The following is a 25,865-nucleotide window of genomic DNA, read 5'->3' as shown; positions in this document are numbered from 1 at the left end:
ACAAAGACCTACGTCAGGGAGGCTGTCCTGAATTTACAACTGAGAAACAGATCCAGGGAAGGGTAACGATCCCCAAGATCACACGGCTAGACTTAGACGAGCTGGGACAGAAGAAGAAACAAACTCGGAAGTCAGAGCTTGGTGCCCCATCCTCCTTCCCCTGTAACTTTCACTCTGAATCCACAGATGCCCTTCTCCCTCTCCCGTGCCCCGCCATGGACCCCTTCTGTCCCTCCAGGTTTATAAGCTGTGAAAATGAAGGGGGACTTGGGCGAGTAGGCCCTCCTGTTACCATGGAGGCGGGGCCAGCATGCTGCCCATCTCCCCGTCAAGCACACGTGCCCCTTCACCCACTTTCCCGGCTCACCCCAACCCTCCCTCACCTCTCACCACTTTATCTGGACTTCAGCAGTAAACCGCAGGCCCCCTGTCAGCAGGCACTGATGCCAGGCTGAGGAGAGCCTCCTTTCGGGTGTTGCTGGGGTCCAGTCTGGCTTTGCTGTTTGTTAACTTAATGAAACCATAACTTCTTTGAGCCTCAGGTCCCCATTTGTACCATGCAGTCATCACCAGCTGCCTCGGGGTGGCTTTGTGAGTAGGTATAAAGCGGTCTCTAACTTGGGCGTCTACATAATCTCTCATCCAGACCAGAGCCCTTCCAAGGATAAGAAGGGGCACTGTGAATGGGTGTTTCAAAGATGAAACCTGTGTAACCAGCGCCGTCCCAGGAAAACCAACAACATAATAGGCAGGGCTACACAGTGCAGATTTCTATGGACTAAAATGGACCACAGTACCAGAGGGTAGGGTTGGCAGGGGGCAGAGGCTGGCTGGTGGAAGTATGATGCTCTGAAGCTCCGGCAGACGAGAATAGGAAGGTCCTGCAAATGTTGTCCTCAAGTTCTTCTTTTCTTCTTTATCCTCAGGGCAAAACAGGAGAGCCAGGTCTGCCAGGACCGGAGGGTGCCCGTGGTCCCCCTGTAAGTGCTGAGCGTGTGTGTGTGTGTTGTCCACAGTAGAATAAAGCCATCAGTCACTTGGCTGTGACACCGTGGGTAGGGTCCTCTGAGATTGCCTGGACTCCAGAAGTACCTCTCTTCCAAGACCTTGGTACTTCCGTGCAGTAAATCCAGTCCTTTCACATGCCATTGCTGTAAAATTTATTTTCAAACTTGTACCCATCGTTACTTGTTCTAAGTTTTCTTTGTTCTTATCCTATTTATTATAATTTTAATGGACTTCCTCTGGATGATAGGACCTAAAAATAAGTCTCAATTTTCAATTCTGAACCCTTTTCACAGCTAAAGGGTTTTTCCCCAATTATAACAGTAACTCATTCTCATTGCATAACAATAACAAATGATGATGGTAATAAAAAGAGAAAGAGTAAGAAAAGTAATGTTATAGAGAAGAAAATAGAGTTACTTATAATTCTACAACACAGAAGTAAAGCTCTGTTAACGTTCTAGTATGTTTTTTTAGTCTTTTTTTCTATGTATGAAATCCAACATTTATATATCTAAATCTACATCTGTCATTTATATATCTAAATCTGTATCTAGCTGTCGGGCTATTTATTATACATATAAACATATACAGACACCTTTTCTTTTTTTCTTTTTAAGAACCACCATTTCATCTTTTTTTATATAAAATTTCAAACACATATGAAGTAAACAGAATAGTGAAATGAACTCCCATGTGCCATTCACTGAGCTTCAATAATCATTATTCTGCTTCATATCTACCTCTACTCATTTCCTATCCCCTACTCAATACTTTTCAAGTTCTTTGCTATAAAATTTACACACATCAAAAAATCTTAACTGTATCATTTGGACAAATAGATATACACATGTAACCCACATCATCATTTCATTTTAAGCCCCATGGTTTTCTACAGGGTTCTAAAACAAGACTCAACAACTTGGATCCCATTTTAAGGTCAGGATGGCCAACCCAATGCCAATGGCTTAGATTGCATGATCATTTAGCAGTGGATATGTTGAAGGGATGTTGAGGTAGGGAGGGGTATACTGTTATTTATATATATATATGCATAAAAGATCCACAACAGAGCAGAACAGGAAAGAAACATACCTTGCAAGTAAAGGAGTTGGACTTAGAGTGATCTGTGAAAGAAGATAAGCAAGGCCACGAGAGAGAGAAGAGACTTCATAACTTTATAAACTCCATGAGAAAAAGAAGAGACTTCCTACTTTTTAGCTTTTAGATGGCAATTAGAGGAATCCCAAAACAGGGCCTAAGAGGTTGCCTTGATCGTCAGTGTTTTACAGCTTCTCCACAGCCTGTTGAAAAGGCTCGCACTTGACAGAGCCTTCAGTGCATGTCTTCACTCTCTCCTACCTATAAAAATGAACCCTGTGTATTTTGGGGTTGTTGGGGTTTTTTCGCTAAATGCTTTACTCCTTTATAATTTCAAAACTGTTTACAAAATTCCTTAAATTTTCTTTGGAAATGAATAGGATGTTCAATAAAAATCTTAAAATCCAATTATCTGGCAAGAAGTGGGAGATCAAAATGCTGGTTCTATTTCCTTAATCTGTTTTTCTGTTAAAAAAAAATCAATAACTCACCTGGCTAGTATTCAATAAGGAGGAAATAAAACACAAAAAACACTTTCCTTTTCCCAACTCTCCTTGCTTTTCACCTGCCTGCATCAGGAGAAGAAACCTAAGAATGGGGACTGCCACCTCTTACGGGGGATTCAAACACAGAATTAGTGATTTTTTTTTTTTAAGGTCAGTTCTGGTTTACTGGAGGGAGGGTCTTTTGTTTTGTTATATTTTTCTTTTTTCAGCCACGGAGATCCATTTGCTGGGAAGTGTGCTGGGCCAAGATCCACCTCTCAACAGAGAGTTGTAAGGAATCCTACTTCAGTGCAGGGACAGAGGTTAGAGACCCAGGGAGTTGAAAGCACACCCACCTCCTCTGGCTGGCACGGTGTGAGCTTGGAGATAGACAGACCTGGGCTCAGCTTTCACTTTGTCATTTATTAACTTTGTGACCTGGGTCAGGGGACCGTTCTGAACCTCTGTTTCTTCTTTTATGAAATGGGCATCAGAATAGCTCCCACTTCTATAGGGTGGTTGTGAGTACTAAAGGAGAAGATAAAACATGTGAAACTCCCAGCCAAGTGTCTGGGACATTGTGTGTGGCTCCCTTAGTTGGTGCTTTTGTCCATGATTATTTGGGAGGAGAGCAACCGGGGTCCCTGCCTCTGCACTGGCTGGATTTGGGGAAGATGCTGGGCCCCAGGAGGCCCTGTCCCTCCCCAGGGGAAGGGAACTGGCCTATTTTGAACAGTGGAGAGCACTGTTTGTTTCTTTTTCAATCCTTACGGCAACTCTGCAGAAGTGGGTTCTACCCTCATTTTACAGATGTGGAAACTGACTCCCAGTGAAGAGAAGTAAAGCACCCAAGACCCACAGCTAGAAAGTGGGGAGCCATGGTTCAGTTCCAGACCTGACCCCAAAGTCAGCCCTGCTCCATCATAGTTAATAGCATGTAAAGCCCCTGTCCATAGACTAGTCCTGCAGAGCTCTGCCAGGTGGTATTTTTATTATCCTCGTTTCATAGATGGTGATGTTAGGACTCTAAGGGGTAAGTTGACTTTTCCGAGGTTACAGTGGTTCAATCTCGAGTCAAATCTAGGCGACTTCATGCCCTCCTCCTGCTTTTCCCCTGCACCTCCCAGACTCTGAGACTTCCCTTTCTGTTGCACCGCCCTGCGGCCTGGGAAGTGACCTTCAGAGCCTCCCTCCTAAGGCCACCCATTCTTATCCCCCAAGCGGTGAGGAACTGGCAAGAGAAAGCGTTTCCAGGGTAACAAGCACAGCCACACAGCAGTGGGGCTGCTAGGCCACAGCTCTCATCAGATGGCCAGGTCAGAGGGCTGTCTTCTCCCCAGTAGGGTCTTCGCTCGCTTTTTGAAACCAGGAGATAAACTCAGGAGATAAGGTCTGAGAAGGGCCTGGTGGCGTCAGCTGGGAGGCATTTGGCCTTGGCCTCAGAAGGCCCTGTCTGGCCACACGCTGCTGCCTCCCAGAGTCGAGTGTGTGGCACTGGAGAGGCTTTGAATCATGGCTCCACCGCTAACTCTCTGTGTGATAGATCGGCCTGAGCTTCTTTTCTATACAGTGGGGAAAATGAATCCCATCTTCCAGGACTTCATTGCACTGAAATGGGAGTGTGTCCCGTGGCTGCAGCACATGTGTGGTAGGGGCTCTGCAGCTGGGGTTTTCCTCTCTTTCCCCTGCTGCAGCCTTGCTCCTCTCTCCCCGCCTCGAGCCTTCCTTATAGCGAGTGAGAGGCTAGGATGGGACCTTGCCGCTCACTGTGAGGCCTCCGCACTGCTCGGAGAAGTGCACGACTCCCTGTGCTGTGCAGCCCCTGTCTGTGGGGCTTGTGTTGACAAGTGAAATTAAATTCAAGGCCCCGTCCCAGGTGCTCCCCAGACCCCCTGACCTTGACCTCTGTGCACAGGCATCAGCCCTCGTACAAGGGCGTGGCTCTGTGTCAGCCACTGGCTGGGGACTCAGTCGAGCAGGACACCCAGAGCAGTGCTCTGGCAGTGACGACGTGAGGAGGTGACGCACAGAGAGAAAGGTGCCAGGAAGGCGGTAGATGGTGGCAGCGGGAGGGGCGACTGAGATGCTGGAGTTGGGATGGGAGACTGGCTGAGAGCAAGGCCTGTAACCGGGAGGGATTTACGCGACGGGCAAGCGCGCACCAGCAGGAGGGAGCAGCGGTGAACACGTGAGGCCTGCCGCAGGAACCACGGGTGGGGCGGGACGTGCAGCGGGATAGGGCCCAGGACCTGGACGTGGTCCGCTGGCGCAGAGAGGGCGGGCAGGCCCTGCTCATCTGCGGGATCAGCGTCCTGTGAATGCCTGGGTCTCAGCAGGAGGGCAAGCACCCTGACTCCCGGGCTGCAGAGATGCTGTTCCAGCTGGTCAGGAGCAGAGCCTGGGAGTGGGACAGTGGGAAGTGGGAGGGCTTTGGGGCTGTGCAGGCCTGCCTGGACCCAAATCCGATTCCTGTCTAGCTGTGGGGCTTTGGGCAGGTGTTCTACGTCTCTGAGACTCAGCTTCCTCATCTGTGAAGTGGGGATTCTTCCACAATCAGGGTGGCCTGACTGTTAACGGATGGTAGCGTCAGCTCTGCTGACAGCTTCGTCTTTGCTCAGAGGGCTTGTGCTTCAGGGAGAATATCTCAAGCTGCTCTTTTGTGCAGGGAGGGCCCAGCCCCATGGCCCAGTATGAGGCTTCCGGGCTGGCTGTACTCACAGCTGCTGGGGGGGACCAGCGATGGCTACAGGAACGAGGAAGGTGCCCAGGCCCTAACTTGGGGTGAAGGCAGTGTTGTCTCAAAGGGAACTGCCTACCCCAGGATCCAGGCGGAGGGGGTCCAAGCCACGTGGTATGAGATGAGGAAGAAGCGGGAGTTCAGGAGACACGTGGGGAGACCCCACCACCCTCCAGGACATTTGTGGAACAGGCCCCAGCAGCCCTGCCCTCGCTGCAGAGTGACCAGGAGGAAGGGCCTGGCCACCCAGTCAGGTATCAGGGACCTGGCCCATGTCCGGCAACTGGTCAGGAACGAGGGGCATCGGGTGAGACACAAAGAGGGGTCAGGGTGCGCTGGACCATCTCCCTGGACTCCACCCTGTCCCGCGTTGCCAGCCTGCTCCTTGGTGGGGTAACTTCATTCTCTTTCTTCTAGGGCTTCAAGGGACACACCGGCGACTCTGGCCACCCTGGCCCCCGGGTGAGTGGACGTGTCGCCGTCAGGTCATCCCAGTGCACCTGAGCTGGCACTTCTAGGCGGAGGGCTCCTGGGCCCTGCAGGCGGGGCAGTGCCGTGTCACCTCAGAGAGGACAGTGGCAGCATTGGAAGCATCATCCCTCCTTGGTCAAGTGTTTCTAGACATTTCTTCTGGGGGCCAGACGCCGATGTACAACCAGTTTGACCAAGTCAGCCTGAAGTCAGGTGTGGTCACTGCCGGCTGTGCTACCCACAGACTGTGCTGTCCTGGGTCCGGGGAGACGAGTGCTGTCATTAGGTCTACTTTCCAGAGGAGGGAACTGAGGCCCAGAGGATATGGGTGGTTTTCCCGAGGTCCCAGAGCTAATGTGTGGAAAGCTTCGGCTTATCCCAGATGGAAGGCTCTGGGCCCTGTCTTCCTATCCTTTAGCTTCCCCCATCTCTTCCAAGTGCCCCAAACAGAAGGACCCTCAGGGGTCCACCGGTTAACCCCACTGCTCTGTACAGCGAGGAGAAAGCTGAGGTGCAGAGAGGGTCCGGCGGGCCAGCAGGTGGGGAGACAGAATCCCCAGCGGTTTGCCTGATCTGTCAGGAGGTGTCTCCCTGCAGCTCAGAGTGGCAGAGCGGGCCCAGGCCTCGAAGCTGGCCTTGAGGACACTGCAGACCCCACTTGGGGCCAGGACTCAGTAGGGTGCTTTCGGGTGGGCCGTCCTCTTCTCCCCCTCCCAGATGCTCCGAGACCACTGCGGCTGGGACAGCGGGCGTTCTGCATCTCTTGCCCTAACGGCGGCTGTTTTGTTTCTGCTTCCCCTTCTAGGGAGAGCCTGGGGCCATGGGGCCCCCTGGCCGGGAAGGGTCACCAGGAAAAGATGTGAGTGTGGGTGTCCTGTGGGGCCTGGCTGGGCCTGTGGGAGGAGGAGGTGTAGAGGACGTGCGTCACTGAAGGACCAAGAGAGGTCCAGGAACTGGACTGGGGGGTTGGGGCCACCGTGGAGAGAGTCACGGGCGAATTCTAGGAATCTGCTGGTGATCCCTCACCTTCCAGCACCACGGGCTGCATGAGTTCTCCTTGGGGTCCTGAGGAGGCCCCGGGTCTGGGCTTCCGGCCAAAAGGGCTGGTGCCCATGCCATGTGACAGATGAGGAGGCTCTGCTGAATCCGTCATGATTTGCCTGTTGACCTCAATGATGCGTGAGCTGGATCTGGCCTTACGTGGACTCAAGTGGCGTTTCAGAGTCTCCCCAGGTTATTTCTCCATCTCCAGTATTCTGTAGCCTCATGGATCCATCACAGCACCACTGTGTACCCCTCACCTGCTCTCACTGACTTGGGGTCAAGTCAGGGTGGGACGAACCATCTTTGACCCCAGTCATACAAATAGAAAAACTAAGACCCAGAGAGGTCAGGGGACTTCCTCATGGTCACACAGAGTCAGAGGCAGGAGGAAGCAGTGTGGAGTCCAGATCTTCCAGCTCTGCATCCCCACAGGGCACTGGCCTGGGGACGTGACAGCCTGCAGGGCCATCCGACATGTGCGGACACAGCTTGACCTCCCGGGAGTGGGTGCTGGGTCAGGAGCACGGCCACACGGTCCTCAGGTCCAAGGCGGGCCCATGCCCGCCCCCTTGCATCCTTCAGGACCTGCCTTTAACCCCTGGCGAAGTGCCCTCTGCCCCCTGGTTCTTGTCCTGTGTTGTGTCCTCGGCTGATCTGTTGTCATGAGACGATGGAGCAGGGAAGGATCTTAGCAGAAATCCGATCTAGTTCTTGTGGTTTTCCTGAGCAGTGGGATCCATTTCACAAACCCCAGCCTAGTGTGTGGAGGCCCTTTACTAGGTTCAAAGCAGAAGAGCTGCATTGACCCCAAGCGGGGCCTCTGCCCAGCCCTGTCCCCTAAAGGTGCCTCTCAGGTGCTGAAGGGCAGCTTGAAAATCCTGGTCTTGCCAACCCTGCTCACTTCAGTTTACAGTACAGGGCCTGAGGGGAGCTCCCCAGGCAGGGGCGTGGTTGGGATTCAGCTCGCCCAGCAGGTCAGGCTGCAGCTGGGACAGGAGCCCAGGATGCCAGCCCGTGGTGCAAATGCCTTCTTCCCCCCTTCTTAGCTCTCTGACTTGTAATTTAAAAACTCCATCTTCTGGGGTGTTCTACAGTCTAATTTGTGTGGGAGCACGGCCAAGCTTCTGTTTTTTTTCATTCATTACACGGGGAGAACTACAGCCCTGTCGGGAGGCTGCCTGGAAGACCACGTAGGTGGTGGTGGTGAATCCCCACTGCTTGGCACCCTGGAAGGTTCCCTACACCTTCCAGGTGGAGTTTTTCTTACTGTGAGGACTGAGGCAGGAGTAGCCCCAGGTGACTGTCCAGACTCAGGGAGAGGACACCAAGAGAAGTTCTCTTCCCTGTTACCTGCCTTAGTTCCAGATGGAGCCCCCCGAAATCCCCGTGGGGCAGGGATTTATTCAGCTGCAGGAAGTGAGTTTGTCCGTATTCGGAATAACTGGTGATGGACGACGAGACGGTTTGGGCACCATCTGTTGGTCCTCTTGGGTAACTGGGTGAAGTCTGGTCCACATTTGAAACTGTGTCTCTGCCGTCTTCATGCGGCAACTCTGGATAACGTGATCTCTCTCCGTTCCAGGGTGACATTGGACCCACAGGACCACAGGGTCCCCGAGGCCTGAGGGGCTTACCGGTGAGTTTTGCTTTGAGACTAACCTGCTCCCTGCTTTGGCAGGGCTGCTACCATGGTAATATTTGCTTGGTTCATCCTGGTACAGCCCTATGTGCTGTTAAAAAAATGACAGGATGTCTTAGCAGTTGGTAAATAGCCACTGCCCTAAGCCCCCCTAGTGGCCTAGGACACACTCTCCAGGCTCTTTTCTGGGACCGCCTACCCACAACCCGGAAACTTAAAAGGTGCCACTCGGCACGGCAGGAGCGCCGTAGGACTTGCCCTCCAATCATGCTCTAGCTTTAGGGCATTCTGGCGTTCAGAGCATGCCCTGTATGAGTTCACTAGAGCTGTCATTGCAAAGAACCGCAAACGCAGTGGCTTAAACAACGGAAATTCATTGTCTTTCAGGTGTGGAGGCTAGAAATCCAAGACATTTATTGTCTCGCTGTTCTGTAAGCTAGGAGTCCAAGGTCAAGGTGCCAGCAGAACTGGTTCCTTCTGAGGGCTGTGAGGGAGAATCGTCCCTCAGAAGGCCTCTCTTAGCCTCTGGTGGTTTGCAAGCAATCTCTGGCATCCTTGGCTCGTAGAAGCATCACCCCAGCCTCCTCCTTCACCTTCACATGGTATTCTCCCTGAGGACGTGTCTCTGGTCCAAAAGTCCCCTTTTTATAAAGACACCGGTCATATTGGATAAGGGGCCCATCCTACTCCAGTATGACCTCATCTTAATTAATTACGTATGCAAGGACCCTATTTCCAGGTAAGTTCAGGTTCTGACATACTGAGAATTAGGACTTCAACATATAGATTGGCGGTGGGAGGACACAACTTAACTCATAACACGCCATGTGGTTAATAGATATTTTGAATATTATCTCTGCCCATACATGTACTTAAGGGAATCTTTCTCTAATCCAAGAGCAGCCTGAGCGAATACGGGAGAGGGATGTAGAAGATAAATACTTACATTCCTGGTTCTGTGTCAAAAGAAGCACCTGCCTTATCCCATTTAACCCAGGGCCCTTGTCATAGGGGCTGCTGTAATGTATATGTGCCTGTATATACGAGCATAAATGTGACCCATGATAAGGGTGCGAGGATCATACAGGATGGAATGTGACGAAGTAAAGAGAAAATTCCCTCTTTATCCCCTCATCCCACACTCCAGAGGGAGCCACTGTTAATAGCATTTTGTGTATCTTTGAAAATATTTTCAGTATACCTACTAGCACACAGACAGAGTGCACGCTTGTTACACACTTCATCTTTGCAACTTGCTTATTTTGCGTAGCTTGTGTGCATGTACATATATTTTGAGTGAGTAATGGAATCAGTGAATGAGTGAGTAAACCTGTAAGGCAGATATAGGGGCTTTCTGGGTCTAGGTTACGCAGCTGGCGAGAGCTTCCGGGGGGGATTTAAACCCAGGACTTTCTGACATCATATCCGATGTTCTCCACCTCTCGTGGCCGTGGCCGTGCACTGTGTCTTCAGGCTCCTACGGAAAGAACGTGGGGGGCGGCAGGTCACATGTGTTTGACTCACCAGGTGGAGCCCCACTCTTCCCTGATGGGGCCACAATGACTCAAATCCAGCCTCCCATCCTGAGTCGGCGGCCTGTGAGGGTTCAGGGTGCCCTCCGTGCCCGCGGGCTGTGATCCCCAGTGGCCAGAGGAAGGGCGCGACAGCCTTCAGATCAGGGCGCAGGGCCTGTGCTGTCCTGGGCCTCCCGTCCTCTGGGCAGGTGGCCGCCTGTGGTCTGCATAGTGATGGAAGCCGAGTGCACTGGGCGCCTGGCCACTTCTCCGTCGCCTTGGGGTAGCATCCCTGCTCAGGGCTCACCCGCTTAGCTCCATACTTCCTCCTCTCCAGCAGCAGCTCACTGTCTGACGTGCCCTGTCCGCTTTCTAGGAGGTGGTGTTTGTTCATTCAGCGAGAAGGCAGTGGGTTCAGCGCAGAGCAAGGAGCTGGCTGGTGCTCTGTATCTGTTCTCCCGCTGAGTGAGGTCAACCCGGGGACTCCTGGGGGCATCACGCCATCGCCGTAGGCACACACAGGAGACTGGCCCCCAGCTGGGCCCCTCGGCCATGACGAAAAGCCCAGACCCTCTGGGGCGTGTGTCCCCAGTGTGGGTGCTTTTGCCCCAAGGGGACAAATGTTGGTTCTTGGGGCGCCCAAAGCTCCTACTTTTTAGTTCCAAGCACAGATATGCGTACGGAACAGAAGTAGGTACACGTTTTTAGTACCAAGCACAGATATGCGTATGGAACAGAAGTAGATACACGGTATAGCTGTGGCATTAAATTCAAACGGAGCAGTTAGGGAAAAACTGTGAATGGGCACCTGTGCGGGAGCGCTGCCGACAGAAAGGTGGAGAAGCCCTGCTCCGGAGCCCCACCAGGCAGCGGCGCCACGCCTGGTCCTGCTGGCCCGTCGCGGCGTCCACATCTGGGCTGTGGCTGCTGTGAAGCCCCCTGGGCTCGGTTCCTGGCTGTCTTCTTACTTGTCACATGGACTGGGCGTTTCTTCACCTCTCCAGGCCTCAGTTTCCTCACCTGTGAAGAGGGGGAAGTTGTGAGCACCGGCGAGTCAATCCAGTGAAGCGACAGGACCGTGTCCAGAGCTCAGAGTGGGCCGGGAGCTGCCCGTCACCGGGCCTCACACGGCCTCTTCCTGGAGGGGCGTCTGGCTCTTGCCTCTGGAGGGCGGCGGGTAAACCCCTGATAAATGCAGATGCGTGCAAGGGCGCAGGGAGCGCATCTGGGGACAGTGAGAGTGGCAGGACAGGTGTGTGCGGTGGAGGCCGAGAGGCCGGCCGCAGCCCAGGTGAGGCTGCGAACAGCCTCAGAGGCACAGCCTGCAGGAGGCGGGCTTGGCCCTGAAGGCCTGCGGCCCCCAAGGCAGGTTTGTGGTTTTCTAACTTGCTCCCCTCAAGCCTGAGGAGCCTCCCGAGGCATCTGTAACCAGCAGTCAGCTGCTAAAGTTTCCCAGACGCCTGTGTTCTTGGACACGTAGGACCAGGTTCCAGGTTATTTCCCTGACAATCACTCTCGCTTACCTGGAGCCGACATGCTTTCCTGAGTGAAGAGAAGGTTCCTGGCCACTGCAGCCAGTTCATGCGGCCTGGAACCAGACCCTGAGTGGAGGCCCCTGAGGGCCTCCAGGAAGTGTGGGCAGAGTCCAGTCCATTGACGTAATTCACTGCCTGAGCCCCCCAAACCCTGGGCCAGGCACTCCGACCGTCCTGCCCACAGAGGAGAGAAGGAGGCACAGGGAGGTCGAGCGCCTTCCCAAGGCCGCACAGCACGTGAGCGACAGAGCCAGCATCTGGACTCAGCAGTCTGGTCCGAGAGTCCACAGCTTGAGCCCGCCTGGCCCGTGTGTGCTGGAGTCCCTTGGCAGGAAGGTCACCTGGTGGGAAGGAGTGGGCAGGAGTTTGGAGCTCAGAGCCGTTGGGGAGGGAAAGCTGTGGCCTCCATTTTGGAGTGGCACAGACACCAAAGGGGCTTCATGAGGACAAATGGGACATGAGGAGGCCTGTGGCCCAGGAAGGAGCAGGTCTCAGCCCCAGTCGGCCTCTAGCGCACTGACAGGTGACAGTTGGCTGCCCAGAGCCGCCCCTCCCTCTGCGCATGGCCGCCTTTGTTGGCACCGTGTGTTAATGTGTCGTGGCCCTTATCCTCTAGGCGAACAGAGGGAAGAGGGGAGAGATGATTGCCATCGGGCTGAGCCAGAGCGCATACTTTTAGAGGGACGCAGATCGGCTGCTGGGTGGGCGCGGGCAGGTGCAGGGCAGCACCGTCGTGCCTGGACGGACATCACGCGTAGTCACAGACACCGACTGGCCTCTCTGATTTCAGCACTCCGTAGCTCTGCGATCCCAGGCAGGTCCTGTGCTTTCTCCAACCCTCGGTTTCCTCATCTGTGATGTAAAGGCATCCGTGCACATGGCACGATTCCTGCAGGGTCTGGTGACATGAGACGCGTGAATCACCCACGATCACACGTGCACATTTTAGGCACAAGGAGGAAGCACTGTTTATGATCCCCAGCAAGCTATACCTTTAATGAACATGGGGTGGGGGCGGTGCCGCCAGGGTTCAAACCACAGCCCCTTCCTTTCTATCTCAGGAAGGCTGTTGGCATTTCTGCGCCTCAGTTTCCCCATTTGTAAAATGGCGCCGTCTGCTCTGTTGTGAGAGTGAGTGAGTTAATGCGTGTGAAGCCTGGCACGTAGGAAGCGCCCGGGCAGTGTTAGTGACTTTTTACTGTCACGTGTTTCCATGAAGCCAGCTCACCTGTAAACGTGTGCTTCACAGATTATAGGACGTTGGCACCTGGTGGTTCAGGGATCAGTGCAGCGTGGTCTCCTGTGATGTTGTTGGTTCATTCATCTAGCAGAGTGCCCGCCTCCTGTGTGTGGGTGACACGTGCCAGATGTTGGGCATGGACACAGACAAGGCAGGGAAGAGAACCAGTGAAAGACACAGCTGCCTGGTGGGGAAGGTCCTGAGCGGGAGGAAAGTGAGGGCAGGGGCGTGACCAGCTCAGCTGAAGCTGACCTGTGGGTTTGGGGCTTACTAGGAATTTGTCTGTAGCTTAGGAGCATTCTCGAACTTTCGGATTTTTATGCTACCAAGGATCTTACTGGTTAAATGTATTTATTCAAATTACAAATGGGCGCAAAATACCCATCAAGTTAGAGAGTGTTACGGATGTGAGTCTGTCCTGGAGTCTGGAGCGAGTGGACCTTCCACCCAGTAGCCGTGTGATTCTGCACCAGCCACTTTTCTGTGTCTCGATATCTTTATCTGTTCAACCCGGTGGTGACCATCCTGGAGGCAGAGGATAGGATACGGGTAGCGATGTGCGTCCTAAGCTGAGAACAGCCCGCGGTGACGTGAGCACTTCTGTTTGTTCCTTAAGTCAGCATCTGAAGGGGGAGGGTACGCATAAGTGGACGATGTGGTCCTGATTCTTTACTGTGCCTGGGCTCTGGGCATCTGTCACCAGCCCAGGATTCTTCATGCACACGAACTCATTTAATTACTTATTATTCATTACGAGTTAAATATCCCAAGCTCCTTTTACAAGTTGAGAAACATCTTCTAAGTAATGACTTGGAGCCACGCTGGTCTGAGTTAACAGCTGTATGTGTGAAATCAGGCCCTCCGCATCCAGCAGTCTCTCTGTCCCACTGTCCTGCTCTGTGAGGTCCTGGCAGAGCATCCTGGCAGAATCCTCTCTTCTGTTTCTTCCACCAGGGTAAGAACGGATCGCCTGGATCTCCAGGAGACCATGGCACTCCAGGCAATCCCGTGAGTACTGTCCCACTGCTGTGATGGAATCAGGGCAGGCTTTGAAAGGTTGTGTGGTTTACATCACAGACTGTCTGGTCTCTGTTTCCAGAAGCCTCAGTGGGAAAATATGGTGTTTGGATGGCAGGAACAGGCTGGAGGAAAGGGGAGCCACGAAGGACGTCTTTCAAAGCTTAAAATACACACGATTATGCACTTGGCTCTCTGTTGTCTACAACCATGCGTGATAAGGTTGCATGGTAGTTGATTGATGTTTTTAGATGATGGAAGGACAAGGTCAGGCTGACCGACCCTTAACGTCTCAGACAGGGTAAGGGTGCATCGTGGGGATGCGTGTAACACAGATTCGGCTGAAGAGGGTCCTCCTGCTGGTGAGCAGGTGTTAGCTAGAGCTAACAATGGGTACAGTAGAAAGAGGGTGACATGAGTAACCAGAAGAGTCCTGGGCACTGGGCAGCAGGTTCTGGACTTGGGGTTCAGGTCTGGTAGATGGGGAGACATGGTGGGGAACATTGGTCCTTGATGGGGTCTAGGGGTGGATAAGTGAAAGCCTGTCCGCTAGTCTCCTCCCAGCCCAGCCTTACCGTATATTTATTTGGTAAAATTGGCAACCCTGTTGAGAAGGCCACCTTTATGGTGTGTTGTTCAAGCGACAGATGCGTGGGGTAATGGGCAGAACAGTCTGGCCAGCTGACTGTTGTCACTGTGGAAATTAGGGTGACCCGTCAGTCTTGATTTCCCAGGAACCTTCCTGCGTGTAGCCCTGAAAATCCTGCATCCTGGGAAACCCGTTTCCCAGGCAAACAGGGCATCTGGTGGTCCTGATAGAACCCCATCTTCCTGTTGGACCGGGGACAGCCGTGTTAAGGCATCTAACTCCTCAGCACACACAGTGACATTCCTTAGGAACCATCGTGGGAGTCTTGTCGCCTCCGCTGCGACGTCACAGACAGGACGGGATTGGGTCCTGAGGCCGATCCATCCCCAGTGCAGAGCTGACCCCAGAAGAGCTGACCCACATATGGTGGCGGCCCAGAAGGGTTAAAACTAAAATTCCCGAACACCTTTCCCCCAAAGTGCGCCTGCCAAACCATGAGACGAGCTGGCCAAAGGGGAAGAGGCACAGCTGGGGGGCCCCATACACAGCAAGGTGTTTTGTTTAATGTTTGTCCCATTTTGTGTCTGTTGCTTCAAATGGGAGAGCCGTTCACTGTTTGCAGGAGACTCTCCTTCTGCCCCCGCAGTACCCCGTCTCACAGTACCCTGTCTCTCCCCAACCCAGCCCCTCCGTTTCAGGAAAGGGCTCTTCTATTTTGTTCACGTGCCAGGCCTTCAGAGTACAGAGGGGTTACGAGGTTTCTGAATCTTCTTGAGTTGACACTTGACCTTGAAGAATTAATGCCCTGCTTTCCCTTTGCAGGGCCAGAAGGGAACCAGAGGAGAAAACGGCAGCCCAGGGCTCCCTGGCTTCCTGGGTCCCCGTGGGCCGCAGGTGAGCACAGAACACCGTTGGGGAATATCCCCGGCTGGCCCATTGATCGCTGTCTGTGCTGGAGCGTGACGTGGGTGAAAATGTCTGTTGTAAAGACAGTCGTGTCATCTGCAACGTGCCGATACAGCAGAGCTCACTGATATTATGTCCTGTGTTGTAGGGTGAGCCGGGAGAGAAGGGAGTCCCAGGCAAGGAGGCAAGTACCGTGCACCCCTCTTCTCCTCTTGGTGCCCTTTCCTGTGGGAGACACAGGGTCACTTCGTGGGCGGGCGACACGTGCTGTCTCACGGGGCCCTGGGCCTAGCAGGGCTCCCACACGTGCTGTGTTCTGCTGTTGTTGTCCGGAAATCCTAATGCTTTCTGAACGAGGCTCCACGTCTTCACTTTGCTTAGGGCCCACCAGTTAGGGAGCCGGTCCAGGGGTGCCATCGTGTGATGTCTCTGACTTGTCTGTAGCTCTCCGCACCCAGTCCATCAACTAGTCCTGTCCATTCTGACTCCACAATACCTCCCAGCTCGGTCCATCTCTCTCCATCTCTCCCGCTGGACCCTAACGCAGACCGTCATCATCTCTCACCTGGACGTTTGCAGTGACCTCCTAACTGGCTTCCGTGTGTCCAGCCTGCCCCCTGCCCCACTCCTTCCCCACTCACCAGCCAGAGTGACCTTCGTAGAACAAACGTGAGATCATGTCAGTTTCTAGTTCAAGCCTCGGCTCTGTGCCTCCTGTCAACAGAGACGCCCCGGCCCTGGTCACTTCCAGCTCTCAGGATGGGCAGGAGCAGGTGTGGGAAGGCACGTTTCAGGAAGCACAAGCCCAGGGTGACCGGCGTGTAGACAGCGGGAGGGCGTGACCAGGGCCGGAGCAGGACTCTTGGAAGACCTGCCTTCTCCAGGACACCTTGCCCTCAGCACACAGGATCTGAGAAGAACCGAGAAGGGCAGAGAGGGATGCCCGAGCAGATGGGATGGCCCTGGTTAAGTGACCCCCTCCTTTGGTTTCATTGCAGGGGACCCCTGGGAAGCCGGGAGAGCCGGGACCCAGAGGAGAAAGGGTAAGTGGGGCACGGGGACTGTGTCCAAGGCTTTAGGAAGCAGCCTGGCCTGCGGAACGGCTCCTGTGGTGGCCTCTCTGTTCTCTGTTCCCCCCCCCCGGAAATTTGTGAGCCCCCAGCGGGAGGCTTTTCCCAAAGTTGTAGTCAGTGATGTTGGCTTTTGTCATGGTTTTTTTGTTGTTATTTTAAGCAGTAAAGTCATCGCAATTACAAATTCAAAGGCGAGCATGCCCAGACTTTGACAGATTTCCGTCTCTCCTCTCCGTGTGCGAACGCCTGTGTGTGACACGCTTGGAGCCCAAAGTGCCAATTTGCCAGGAGCCAGATCTGTTCCTGGAGGTGACAAGGGAACAGATTTTCCCATAATGAATCGCCTTGGCGCTGCGCTCAGAAAGCCCTTCTTTACATTGCATTCCTCCAAAAAACAACAGGAAAGAAAATATCACTTTTTTTTTTCTTTTTTGGAAGAAACGCCGGTGAGGGGAGGGGGCATTCTCTCACTGCTGCCAACCGCTGCTCCCTCCAGAGAAATTAGACATCTCGTCTGCCCAGGGCCCTGCGCTTGGTCAGCCGTCACACCGTCCCACTGCTGCCCGACGCGGACGGCACGCCACCCCGCTTCGACCCTCCGTTTGTTTTCCGTGGTGCTGCAAAGAATTTCTCTCTGCTTTCCTTGCAAGTTGGATGAGTGAGGAGCTGGCTTTGCCTGCAGGCCAGAGCAAAACGGAAGCAGAGAGCATCAGGGCTTCTCACCCCTACAGATCTCTCTCCCTCCTCCCTTCCCAGTGAACATCATTCCCATGGCTGCTGGTTCCTGAGCGTGGAGCCGGGGGAGAGGCTGTAGCTGGGAGGGCACTGAGGGTCTTGCCACCCAGCAGCTGGCCAGCTGGCCCCTGGGAGCTGCTGGAGTTTTGGTTGGGAGCCGGGGAATTCAGACGGCAAGTATGAATCTTCTGGATACCGAATCAGTACCTAGAATCTTCTCGAATACCGAGTCAATGATGGCGAGTTGCCTTCCCCGGTTAAGTTGCCTTCCCCTGTTTCGTGGAACGTTGCCAGATAGCGGTCAGGTTCCCCGTGCCTTGGACTCCAGAGAACATCTGAAACGTGGGACAAGTCCTCTCACGGCAAAGGGATGTTGAGACGTTTAAAGAATAGGAAATGCCGTACCACAGGCCTTGGCTTTGAGGTGCACGAAGCACCAGGACTCTCCTAGACCCCTAAACTTGAGATCACCCACGGATGGCAATGTCCCCAAGAAATGCATCACCTTTGAGAAATTTAGGTGACGCCCTCAAATCTGGGTAAATGCCTTTTTTAATTCACTGCTCTTTCTGTTACTGTTGAAAAAGCAATACAGACACATAGTTAAACAATACAAATTGCAGAAAAGTGGCTGCAGTGAAGACTAGGTGCCCTTCCACCAGGCCTTCTGGTCCCCGTCCCCTCCCCATGTCGGTCGCTGTACACGTCCTCTGTATCTTGCCCTAGTCTGTGCGCGCAGAACCACGTGGGGTGTGCGTGTCAACACGCGTATTACTAGATCCCCTGCAACGTATCAGACTTTTCCCACCGTTTCGCTCTTCGTTTTTCGTGCGTGTATGTGGCAGATGGTCTCATAACTGCACCGGCTTCCTTTTCCGTGGCTCTAGGTCACGCCCATAGCCATGTCCCATGTCCGGTTACCTGTGGCTCACTTTTTTCTTGCTGTTCCCCCCCTCTGCTGCCTCCAAGCAGTGGAGTTTTTACACCCTGAGGCTGTTAGCCTGGCCGCCGTATTTTCAGGCTCTCCGGCAACCGAGGCTGGCTGGTCAGACACCCGGTAGCAGATAGGGCAGAGGACTGGACCGTCCCGTGGTTGCCATGGCTCCCAGATCATTGATCCAGCACTTCAGTCCTTGGACCAGCGATGGGGAGAAAGGGGTCCCGGGCAGTGTCGTCCTCTGCGGGCCCCCTTGGGCTGAGAGGAGGGGGCAGATTCCCTGCGGGTGAGACACCTCTGGCTGACAAGTGCCACCATCCCTCCAGCTGACGGAGAACAAAACTGGGCCTGAAGTGGCCCAGAAGCTCTGGCAGTCGGGCTCAGCAGCTGGCCTTCTCTAGCCAGGCAGGTGGAGCTGCGCTCCTGGGATGGAGCACGGGACTGGGATTTGGAAATCAGAGCTCATGTCTTGTCCTCTGCAGACCAGCAGTGTGATGTGGGCAGGTAGCTTTGTCTCCCTGGGCCCTCGTGTCCTGGTCTGTGGCATCAGACTTGAGTCATGGGCCTGCCAGGGCCGAGGTCTCCTTTCCACCGCTGAGGACGCAAAGGGCCGGCAGAGTCCCTTCTGTAGCCGCACGTCTTGTCTGGCCTGGGGGCACTTCCTAGGCCTTTGCTCACTGAAGCGCTTCTTTCCTCCCCTAGGGAGATCCTGGCATCAAAGGTGACAAAGGACCTCCCGGTGGGAAGGGTCAGCCTGGAGACCCTGGGATCCCAGGCCACAAAGGTCACACAGGCCTAATGGGCCCCCAGGGACTACCTGGGGAGAATGGGCCGGCTGGGCCCCCGGGGCCCCCGGGCCAGCCAGGATTTCCAGGACTGAGGGTAAGGATATTGGGGCTCCTTGGGACTGAAGGGGAAGCCCGTGAGGTGTGTGGGCTTCAGAGGGACCAGGTTACAGATCCCAGTAACCTGCGTGACCCGGGGCAGGTTACCTCTCCTCTCCGAGCCTTCCTTCCGCATCTGCCGAAAGAGGGGAGGAGAACCTCCCTCCCGACACTCCGCTGTGATGGTTAAAGGAGATAACGCCGCATGGCTTACGAAGGGCTCCAGAGCAGCATCCCTCTCTCTCAGTGTGCTGCATCCCCGAGGCTCCACTCCTCGGGCTGTCGCGCCTTTCTGCCCCAGGACCTGGTGCAGCAGGCCACTGAGAAGATGCAGCCGGATCTCAGTGACCAGAGCTTCCCGTGGGGACGGCTGGCTGTCCATCCCGTGCCCGGCTCTGCCTCTCTCCTGTCTGCCTGTCTGGGGTACTCGTTCTTCCCTTTGGGTCCAGCTTTTCCCAAATGTAAAAGGAAAGGCTTGTTTAGAGCAGTTTCTTTTCTTTGAACATACTGTATTCCCGTGGCAGACTTCTTACTTTTCACAGACGTGTAGCATCGGCACACGCTGGCTGTAGAGAGATAAAGGCAGAGCTTGGTGGACGTGTCAGTGGGGGCTGGTTGCCAGGTCCCCGTGACCTCCCCACCCCGCCTTTGCAGCCCACGTGGCTCTCGGGGGACGCTCCGGTTCCTCAGAGCACAGGCTTACATGGTCTTCAGAGCCCGCGCCTGCTCTGAGGTTCCGTGTCACCGTCCCTGCCAGGGCGCCTGTGGCCAGCCTGAGCTTCCACCACCGTGAAAGAGGCCAGGCAGCTAGATCCTGTCCCTCGGCCAAGTGTGGGTTCTGGCGGGCTCAGCGGGCTTCCAGAAGCCCCCCACCCCTCCCCCGAGTCTTTGCCAAGTTCTCCTGCTGCTGTGGGTAGCGGTGGACATTCTGGGACTAACCTAAAAGATTATTGGCCAGAAAGGCAAACAAGAGGATAAGGACACAGAGCCCATCTCACGCTGTGCTAGACGCTGGGGCTGCGGAGATGAGCACAGTACAGCCCCCAGCCTCGGGGGTGGGCACTGCCCTGAAGGGCTCTGATGACAAGAGGGGCGCCCAGTGCGGCAGCAGGTCTGCTCACGGATCCGTCTAAGAATCGCACGTCGCCGTGGGCGCCTGGAGGTGGTGCCCGCCTTCTCTGCCCCCTGACCCATCGGTTTCTGTGACCAGAGCAGGGCAAGCCAGACCCTGGGGACCAGAGCAGCCAAGTGACCAGTGGGAGGAAATCAAACACGATTTCACGCAGGAGGCAGCCTGTGAGCGGGTCCTGCAGGAAGATGGCACTTTGGCAGGGAGAGGCTCAGAGCAGACCTCCCGGGTCCAGAGCTGGGGAAGGGGTTTGTGCGGGGACGAGGGGAGCAGGGGCCCCAGAGAGAAAGGAGTCCAGGTCGCCGTACATGACGGGATAACGCCACCTGCATGGCGGGGAGCGGGCAGACGGCTCCAGGTGTAAAAGGGGTTGAACTAGGGAGCTGCGGTGTATGGGGCTGTGACCGTCGTGGCTTCCCGAGCCATCTCAGGTCTCAGGAGGCAAGGGTTCCTGGGAGGATGAACAACTCCGCCTTCCCTCCCTCCTAGGGGGAGTCTCCATCCATGGACATCCTGCGACGGCTCATCCGAGAAGAAGTGGAGAAGCAGCTGGAAAGTGAGTAGCTGGGCTTTATCACAGCCGTGTAGGTCGGGTCCTGGGTGCTTTTAAGAGCCCCGGGAAGCAGTCCGTTCACTCATCCTTCAGGACTTCTGTAGCCTGGTTGGAAAAGGCAGCCTAAGAGCGGCTCCAGTAGCAATCAGGGTTGAGGCGCCCCTTGCAGGCTCCAGCCAGCCTCCTCTGGCACAGATCCCGCTCCAAGCTTCTCTTCAGGGCAGCTTGAATTGCCGCTGCTTGATTACCTCCAGGAAGCTCAGCATCTGCAGAACCAGCTTCTCGTGATCCTTCATTGCTTCTGTGCACTCAGTTTATCTAATGAGGAGGCAGCTCCGACAGGCCTGCAGTGGGTCTGTTAGTTAGAACTCACAGCCCGGGGAAGAGACAGAGACATAAACAGACAAGGCGGCTTCAGTACAGTAAGAAATTCCTGTGGTTTAATTTGGCACAGGGGGTGTTGAAGAGGACGGATGAAAGTACCTAGGATAGCTCAGGGGGCGGACAGGTGAGGAAGGGCTTCCCGGAGGAGGGGCAGGTGAGCTGAAAGGTGAGGAAGGGCTTCCCGGAGGAGGGGCCGTGTGAGCTGAAAGCAGGGACAGGATCCCAGGCCTTTGGGGCAGCATGTGCAGCGCCCCTGAGGGGGGCCTGAACACACGGTGCTTTCAAGAAACTAGAATCCTTTTGATCCTACTGCACTGGATTGACTGTGAAATCCCAGTCTTGCGTGAGCCCCATACACAGCAGGTGCTCAGGAAGGGAGAGAGATGGGAAGGTAATAGTAATAACACCAGCATGCAGGGCCGGCCCTGTGTCGGGTGGAGTCCTCAGCACGCGACACATGTTGACTCGTGGAAGCCTCGGTGAGCCTGTGAGGCGTGTGTGATTGTTAGCATCATAGATGCTGAGGAACTTAACCGAGGCCGGAGAGCTGGTAAGTGTCTGACCAGGGTTTGCATGCAGGCAACCGAGCTGCAGAATCCAGGCTCTTAACCGCCATGTTCTCTGGACCAGTGACCATGCCCACTGCCCTATGTGTGGGAAACTGTTAGGGGAAGAAAGTCACCGAGAACTCTGTAGTAAGGAAGATCGGATACCCACTGCTGTTCCCAGGCACGGATGGACAAGCAGGAAGGACATGTTTATTCACGTGGTGGTGTCTCAGACGGTTATCCTGCACCTGGCACGTGGCAGACTCTAAATGGGGTAGGGGACGCAGCACTGAACAAGATGACCCTCTTCCCTGCCCTCTTGGCGTGTCCAGGCGAGCATGGTCTGTCTCCCTACGCAGGAGAACCAAAGACGATTCCCCGGAGTGGACAGCACAGAGCTGGGGTTGGTGGAGAGGAAACCAAAGGCTGGAATGGTGACCCCCACCCGGCGGGGTGGGTCCTGAGGGCGCCCGTGTGGCGATCCCCACGGTCTGCTCTCCGAGGGTTGGATTTATCGGTGACAGGAAGGGCGTCCCCCCGTGAGGAGTTTCCAGCCCTTGGGCAGAGACAAGCCCTGTTTTGAACTAGTTTAACTGGAGCGTCTGCTGGGCTGAGTCCTTTCTTCCAAATAATCTTTCGAGGAGGAAACATCAGCTCCACTTTCAAGATGAGAGAATCAAGGCTCAGAAAAGTGAAGCGTGAGGCCGGGTCTCAGCGCTAGAGCACAGCCCTCCCGCTTCCCTGCGTGAGATGATGAGGGGCTGCCGTGGGAAGCCGACCCAGCAGGCTGTCAGAAGCCCCCGACTCTGCCTTGGTTCTGCCACCAGGGTACCGGGAGGGTGTCAACATGCCTCTCTGGGCTGGGTCACGCCACCTGCGAGATGAAGGGCTTGGCCTGATTGTCTGGGCCGTATGGCCAGCAAAGCAGAAGCCCGTGCTGGCCCTCGGGCGGGCTCTGTATGCCCCAGTGCAGAAGAGGGCGTGGCAGCTGGCAATGGGACCTCTGGGGCTCTTGAATCAATTCTGTAATCTTCACGTTTCAGACGCCTAAGGATCATTAGTGATATCATATCCAGCCCTTCATTTATAGATGAGGAATTCAGCACTTAGAGAGGAGAAGTCCCTAAGCTGCTCTGTGTAAGCCACTTAAATCCCACCCAGCCCCACCGGCCTCAGTTTCCCCAAACTGACAATTACAACAACAAATGCTGCTGCTGCTATTACTGCTGGCAGTGCCACCTCGATCACAGCAGCGATGTCCACGCGGCACTTAGCTTGTTCCAGGAGCACTTTCAGTGCCTTGTCCCATCTGCTCCATCCTCACACCAGCCCAGTGGGGTGGTGGTTATTTCATTGCATCCATTTTGCAGAAGAGGCAACGAAGGCTAAGAGAGGTCAGGTAGCTCGCCCAGGGCCACGCGGCCGGCAGCGGCTGCTTGGGGACGCCAGCCCAGGCTGCCTGGCTCCAGAGGCCATGGCTGTAGGTACAGGTGCCGTGCAGTGTGCTCTCAATGTAGTTTCTCTTACTCTTGTTTTGCAGCTGTTACTGCCTCCCCAGGGCTGAGCTTGGCAGTGAGCTGCCATCCTGTCTTTGGGGCAACCCTCCATCATGAAATGTCTCTCTGTTTTTCCTGCTCCACAGCCAGACTCGCCTACCTCCTGGCCCAGATGCCCTCAGCGCACACCAAGGCCTCTCAAGGCAGACCCGGGCCCCCAGGGCCCCCTGGAAAAGATGGGCTTCCAGGTCGGGCAGGCCCCATGGGGGAGCCAGGACGGCCTGGGCAAGGGGGTCTGGAGGGACCCTCTGGGCCCATAGGTCCCAAAGGTGAGTGAGGACCCAGGAAGATGCGCTTTGTACACGACACGAGGGCTGAGAAGGAACCAGGGTGCGTGGCATGTGTGCCACTGAATGTGCATGATTCAGCCTGTTCTTCTGCCCTGCAGCCTGCCGGCACCCTGCATTGTGGCATCATGTAATTTCTTCATATGCAGAAGAGGGTTTCATACTTGACATTTTTGCAAAATGATGCTCCTGCCAGGAGCATTGAGTCTGTTTCCTCCTACTGTCTTTTCTCTCTCCATCTCCACTGCTCGAGTTCCAGGGAGTAGCACAGAATGCCCTTTTTCCCCTTTCGAGTTGGGAAGTCAGTGAGGAATAAGACCTTTAAGCTCCAGGCAAATGGGCATTAAACACCAGCTTACATGTGAATAAAGTGGTTTGAGCTAAAGCTGGACGTGGCTGCCAACTCTCCTGCTCTCAGAGAGCTGCCTGACCTGGATACAGCTGCTGCCGGCAACAGGGGGCCTCTCCTTCAAGGGGCAGCGCCTGCCCCACTTAACACAGCGCACTGTGGAAGCAGGTCGGAAGGCACTCTCTTTGCAGGCAGACAGGTGTGAAAGGGCAGGAAAGGACATGAGCCCAGACTCACCAACCTGGTCATTCACCCTTTCTCTCTCGCAAGGATGAGCATGTGATGGGGAAGAAGCGGTGCTGTGATCTCAGCCGGCACGTGGTGACTGAGGTGGGGGGAGCGCATGCCCCTAACATCTTCCTCTTTCAATCTTCCATTCCTTAATTCTTTCTTTTTTTTTTGGTTGCTGCAAGGTTTGCGGGATCTTAGTTCCCCGACCAGGGATTGAACCCACGCCCTAGGCAGTGAAAGCTCGGAGTCCTAACCACTGGACCACCAGGGAATTCCCTCTTAATTCTTTATTCATTGATTTATTCCTTGTAATGTTTCTCCTACTGAACTTTTTGTTAAGTTTGGGTCCGAGTCCTACTTCTTTTGGTTCGTCAAACAAAATACATGAAATCAATGTCAACAAGAAAACATAAGGCATAGAAAACATCAGACTATGACAAAAGACTGACCAAATGTAGTAATCATAACAATAAATAAGAGTGGCCTAAAATCTCCATGAACTATAGCAGACTTTCAATCCGGATTATAAAAGAAAATGTCATAGGTTGCATACAGGAAATATTCTGGAAGCAACAGAGCAAAAAAAAAGCAATGATGGAAAAAAAGTTGAGAGAGACAGTTTAATCAAGTTTGTGTAGTATTAACCCAATATAATCTCAGATATCCTCCCGGGGGAATGGACCCTCTTTCTTCTGAACATCTATTAGGATTTTAAATTCCTGTGATTATTAGGACTTACCTGATTCTGCTTCACATTGCAATTTCTTTGTGCCCTGCTTCATCTGTCTTATTAGAATTCAAGCTTCTTGAGAGTAGAGCTGTGTCTTACGTACATGCAGGTTTGTTTATCACCCAGCTCCTCCTTGATAAAGGTTCACGTAAAATGCTTTTAGAACATGGTGAAGAGTAGGCGTATGTGAGTAGATGTGGATGGGAATATGTGTTTGTATACAAGAGAGTGTGGGTATGAACATTTGGGTGCCTGTGTTTGATGTGTTTATCAGTGTATGCATATTTTTGCTAATATATGTGCGAATGTACATATGTGTATGTGTAATTCGGTAGTTACGCACTTGGGTGAATGTTTACGTGTATATATGTGTATTTGAGCAAATGTTTGGAAGGAGTGTCCAATTATTTTGGTGTTCACATAGGCGTCTTTCTGAATGCAAGTGTGTGCTTGAGTGTGGGTGTGAACGGGAGCTAGGGGTGTGAGTGTGAGGGGCGTGCAAGCTGTGGAAAGCACACCAGCAGTGCTGGCCCTGCCCCCCACATGGTGGGGCTCCCTCTCTCTGCCACCGTCCTGGGTCTCTACCATCAAAGATGCATGTTTCTCTCACCAGGTGAGCGAGGAGCCAGAGGTGACCCAGGTGAACCTGGAGTTGGCCTCCGAGGCGAGGTGGGACCCGCCGGGATCCCAGGTAGGAGTGGGCGCTGGGCTCTCAGGTGGGGAAGGGCCCGCCAGCAGGGAGTGGGCCTCACGGGGCAGACCCCCCACCTGCATCGCCAGGGGCCTTGGGAGCGGCTGGGAGAAAGGGCTGGCTTAACTACTGACGAGGCGGAACCCAGATTTGTTTTATTACATCTTTCTAAGACGTCAGCTCCTTGGCTCACCGTGCAAACTGTAGTGTATCCCATGAGTTCTTGAGATGTATCCCGTGAATTAAAAGTCCTGTGAAATGGTCCTGAAGAAAACTGATTTGGCCTTAAATAAGTCAGGACAGCGCTGGGAACCGTGCTTCTCTTTCAGACATGCCTAGTACACATTAACTTCTCTGGTGCAGTGCTAAGGGACCTTGCATAAAATAATAATGTTTATTTCAGTTAAACCAACATTTTCCAAACTCACTTGAATGTAGGATGCTTCTTCTTTCACTATGTAATTTAATACCCTGTTACTACTCTCAGAACACATT

The 25,865-nt window shown here is 54.1% G+C and overlaps 1 protein-coding gene across 1 annotated transcript in view; it reads left to right on the top strand.

The window, feature by feature from the left end:
• COL22A1 (collagen type XXII alpha 1 chain) overlaps positions 1 to 25,865 on the top strand; it is a 242,480-nt gene that overhangs the window by 214,644 nt on the left and 1,971 nt on the right. The window contains exons 51-62 of the mRNA XM_032609582.1: positions 927 to 980; positions 5,746 to 5,790; positions 6,605 to 6,658; positions 8,426 to 8,479; positions 13,726 to 13,779; positions 15,200 to 15,271; positions 15,432 to 15,467; positions 16,282 to 16,326; positions 18,731 to 18,910; positions 20,531 to 20,597; positions 23,169 to 23,351; positions 25,293 to 25,370. Coding sequence (XP_032465473.1) covers positions 927 to 980; positions 5,746 to 5,790; positions 6,605 to 6,658; positions 8,426 to 8,479; positions 13,726 to 13,779; positions 15,200 to 15,271; positions 15,432 to 15,467; positions 16,282 to 16,326; positions 18,731 to 18,910; positions 20,531 to 20,597; positions 23,169 to 23,351; positions 25,293 to 25,370 — 922 coding nt within the window. The remainder of the gene's footprint in view (positions 1 to 926; positions 981 to 5,745; positions 5,791 to 6,604; positions 6,659 to 8,425; positions 8,480 to 13,725; positions 13,780 to 15,199; positions 15,272 to 15,431; positions 15,468 to 16,281; positions 16,327 to 18,730; positions 18,911 to 20,530; positions 20,598 to 23,168; positions 23,352 to 25,292; positions 25,371 to 25,865) is intronic.

This window comes from Phocoena sinus, chromosome 17, assembly GCF_008692025.1.
Source record: "Phocoena sinus isolate mPhoSin1 chromosome 17, mPhoSin1.pri, whole genome shotgun sequence".
Classification (NCBI taxonomy): domain Eukaryota; kingdom Metazoa; phylum Chordata; class Mammalia; order Artiodactyla; family Phocoenidae; genus Phocoena; species Phocoena sinus.
This window is presented reverse-complemented; position numbering and strand designations above follow the sequence as displayed.